Source organism: Sinocyclocheilus rhinocerous, unplaced genomic scaffold (assembly GCF_001515625.1).
Source record: "Sinocyclocheilus rhinocerous isolate Xijiao unplaced genomic scaffold, SAMN03320098_v1.1 scaffold359, whole genome shotgun sequence".
Lineage (NCBI taxonomy): Eukaryota > Metazoa > Chordata > Actinopteri > Cypriniformes > Cyprinidae > Sinocyclocheilus > Sinocyclocheilus rhinocerous.
Window position 1 is genome coordinate 471,207 of NW_015652307.1, and position 4,326 is coordinate 475,532.

Here is a 4,326-nt window from a genome sequence, read left to right on the forward strand (position 1 = left end):
GCACGTGTGTGTGTGTGTGTGCGTGTCTATGTGTGTGTGTATATGTGAGAGTGTGTGTGAGTGTGTATGTGAGACTGTGTACGTGTCTATTTATGTGTGTGTGTGTGTGAGAGAGTGTGTGTGTGTGTGTGTGTGTGTCTATGTGTGTGTGTATATGTGAGTGTGTGTACGTGTCTATTTATGTGTGTGTGTGTGTGTGTGTGAGAGAGTGTGTGTGTGTGTGTGTGTGTGTCTATGTGTGTGTGTATATGTGAGTGTGTGTACGTGTCTATTTATGTGTGTGTGTGTGTGTGTGTGTGTGTGTGTGTGCATGTTTAGGTGATTCACGAGGACACAGATTTGTATAATGGCATGGGTATTACAGCATAAACATGTTTTATGAGGACATTTTCTTAGTTGTCAGAATTAAAATAGCTTTAAAAACATATTAAACAATGTTTTATTAAAAATGTAAAAATGCCTGTAGTTTAGTGTGAGGGGTAGGTTTAGGGTAAGGCGATAGAAAATACAGTTTGTACGGTAGAAAAACCATTACGCCTATGGAATAAACCCATAAAACCCAGCATTATCAAACAACACTGCAAAAAATGTTTTTTCTTGTCCGTGCATTAATCTACCATCTAAAGTTCTGTTGGAACAGCGAGTAATCCTTCAGTTTTTCTGATTTCAGCTTGTTTCACTTCACTAAGTTTCTTTTCTCTGTTGTTTAATTATTTACAGAAGCAACCACTTTATTGCTCAAATAACAGCATGGTTTTTATTCTTTCTTGCATGCACTGCTTGTTTGAGGTCACAGCTGGTTTGCATTGAGACATCATGCTTTACATGTTGTTCCTTAATATTTGGTGTCTTATATTAGCTATATAACTATAACCAGATTACTTACAAATTGTAGTCTGTTACTGATTCCAAATGACATGACAAAAATTGTAGTTGGTAACGTAATCCATAATGCATAATTTATTGTTATTATAATAGTAAGTACATGTAACATGTGTATCTTAAAATAAAGAGTTTTATCGTAATCCAGATCACATGTAATCAGTTACTAGCTCTGACTGTAACATTGTGATTTGTACACAATTTGCAATTTTTTCCTTTATTTGCTCAATAAAAAAGTTGCTTAAACTGAACGCCAGAGAAAAAGAAAGCGTGCAGGACACGTCATCTCAAACCTTGCATGAAAATCTCTAGATCACATTTGAATATAGCACACATTTCTGAATGTGTTCTCTCGGTTGGTGTAATATCTGGCGATGACTTGTGTTTGATCTGAACGCAGGGCTACACGTCGTTCTGGAACGACAGCATCTCGTCAGGCCTGCGCGGCTGCATTCTGGTGGAGCTGGCGCTGAGAGGACGCGTTCAGCTCGAACCGCAGAGCTCACGGAAGAGAAAACTACTGGACCGCAAGGTGAAGACGAGCCACGTGTGTTTCTATAGCAGTTTACACAAAACACACTGATTCACGGCAGCTGCACAGAGATAAACAGGAAAACAACAGAGTTAATGATGCACAAATGAATCATCTGGAAGCTGAATAAATAAGCTTTCCATTGATGTATGGTTTGTTAGGATCGGACAATATTTGGCTCAATTATCAAACAAAGCACGCAGCCCAACAGAAGACAATATTTTTGTGCAAACCGTGACACATTTTGTTTTTCAGGATTCACAGATGAATAGAAAGCTCAAAAGAACAGCATTTATTTGAAATATAAATCTTTTGTGACATTATAAATGTCTTTACTGGCACTTTTCATCAATTTAATGCAAACGTGATGACTAGAAGTGTCTTTTTTTGTCTTTTATTATTGATAATAATCAGAAATGTTTCTTAAATCAGCATATTAGAATGATTTCTGAAGATCATGTGACACTGAAGACTGCAGTAATGATGCTGAAAATACAGCTTTGATCACAGAAATAAATTACAGTTTAACAGATATTCACATAGAAAACAGCTGTTTTAGATTGGAATAATATTTCAGATTTTTTACTGTATTTTGGGTCAAATAAATGCAGAAGAGACTTCTTTCAGAAACATTATACGTAAATCTGAACTATTCCCGAGTCTTAGCTGGCAGTGTAAGTGTATCTCCAGTCTCTCATTAGAGTTTTAGCAGTTCCGGCAACACAAATGCAAATGTTCCTGTGCTTCAGTTAAGTTAAACACACCTGATCTCTCGTGGCAAACAGCAGTGGGTGTGTGAAGCGTCTTCATCTTATTGTCTGAGTGACTATAGAGTCAATGAAACCAGACCAGCCAGACCGGATGCATTAGTCTGTCGTTAGTGTTTCACTGCTGCTGGAACAATCAAGAGTTCATTTGCATTGAGAGGATGAGATGGAAATGTCACATTTCTCTTTCAGAATGTCTGGATTTATGTAAATCGCTTGATAAAGTAACAGCACATCTCTGTTCAACAGCCTTGTTAAGAGCTAAAGTAGTTCAGTTGATGTTTAAATAGCTGATGATGGAGTTAAATAACGAGTTGAACCAGACTAAAGCGCACAATGAAGACTCGGGTGGATCTGACACAACCCTGTCAAGACAATATATTGTAGGTCATTCTGAGCTTAAAATTGTTGAAAAGTCGTTTCGTTCTTTTTCAAACATGAAGTCACTATATCACCCAGACTATAGCATTCAGAATCAGGCATTAATAATTTACACAGTAAAAAAATATTAAGGTATTTTTAAAATGACTTTCATTTGTGTAACCTGTCGATTTGAAAATTTTTATTAAATCATATTTGGAATTATGGAATTGAATGTATGTGTCCAAAACAGATTATTTGAAGCGAAGCCCATTATGAATGAACAATCCGCTTATTGTTTTCAATTTGAAAATAGAAATGATCAAACTGTGAATACAAGATGTTAACTTAGACACTCAGGAATTAATTTATTGGAATCGGGGTTATTATATTTAACTAAAAAAGAAAAAAAATTGTTACTTCAAAATAAATGTTGACTGGAAAAAAATAAAATATACACATTTTATACAATATTTTATTAAAAAAAATAGGCTAATTGCCAAGGCAGCATTTCTCATTTTTATTTATTTGAACTAAAACTGAAAAAAATAAAATAATACAAAGCTATATAGACATTAATAAAAAATAAACTATAAAAATGACAAAAACGCAAATTACTGAAACTTTAACTAAAATTAAAATGGAAATGGAAAGTATACAAATAAAAATGAATTCAAAATATGAATAGAAACTATAATGGTATATCAATGATACTAAAATAACACTAATTGTAAAGTCCTGCTTTAAATTATATTAGGCCATATTCAAATTCTTACTGGCAAAATTCTGTATTTTCTTTCAAAAATCTAACAGAAAGAGCTTAAATAATTGCTATATTTTATATTGCTTTAAGGAAAATATGAAGTTATTCTACATAATTTTCTTTATTTATTTTTCTTATTACTATTATTGTTTGAATTGTATCTAGTTTGTCATGAAAATAGCCTCTGTTGATGATATCGTGTTAAATTTAAATAAATTTACTAACTCAATCAGTGCTATTTAATATCATTCTTTCTTTATTTTTCTTATTACTATTATTGTTTGAATTGTATCTAGTTTGTCATGAAAATAGCCCGTTGATGATATCGTGTTAAATTTAAATAAATTTACTAACTCAATCAGTGCTATTTAATATCATCATCATTATTTGTCCTTTTTAGTAGTTTTTTAATGTCTATAAAGCTTTTAATTTTTATTCCAGTTTTTAATACATCTTCAGTTTAAAATAAAATGTTTAAATGTTTCATTTCAGTTAGTTTATTTTATTTCAAGTAATGAAAGTTATGGTTTTAGTCTCAGTTAACTATAATAAACCTCATTTATGTCATATATTAGCATATGCAGCGTGTTTTCATTCGTTGATGTGTGTGTGTGTGTGTGTGTGTGTGTTTTCAGGTGTTGGTGAAGTCCTCCGCTCCCACTGGTGACGTGCTGCTGGATGAAGCGCTGAAGCACATTAAGAACACTGAACCACCGGAGGACGTGGCCAGCTGGATCGAGCTTCTCACAGGTCACACACACACACACACACAAGACACACACACACACACACACACACACACACAGCCTGAAGCTCTGTGCCCGGTCTACGTACCATCTCAAGGCTCGGACGGGACAAAGCAAAGCTAGGGCTGGGTCTGCCTCCTCCGGGGGCAGCACTTGCAGGTTCACTGATTAGGGCTCTCTTCGGGGGTCCTCTCGGCGAGAAGAACACCACTTGACGAACAGGTTTCACTTCAAGGCGTAAGCGTGTCTCGTAGACAGTGCTCTCGCCGAAGTGAT

The 4,326-nt window shown here is 34.9% G+C and overlaps 1 protein-coding gene across 2 annotated transcripts in view; it reads left to right on the forward strand.

Annotated features, from left to right (window-relative positions):
• golph3l (golgi phosphoprotein 3-like) overlaps nucleotides 1-4,326 on the forward strand; it is a 23,215-nt gene that overhangs the window by 11,134 nt on the left and 7,755 nt on the right. For both annotated transcript variants that reach the window (XM_016520732.1, XM_016520734.1), the window contains 2 exons: nucleotides 1,283-1,414; nucleotides 3,940-4,054. In XM_016520732.1, the coding sequence (XP_016376218.1) occupies nucleotides 1,283-1,414; nucleotides 3,940-4,054 (247 nt within the window). The remainder of the gene's footprint in view (nucleotides 1-1,282; nucleotides 1,415-3,939; nucleotides 4,055-4,326) is intronic.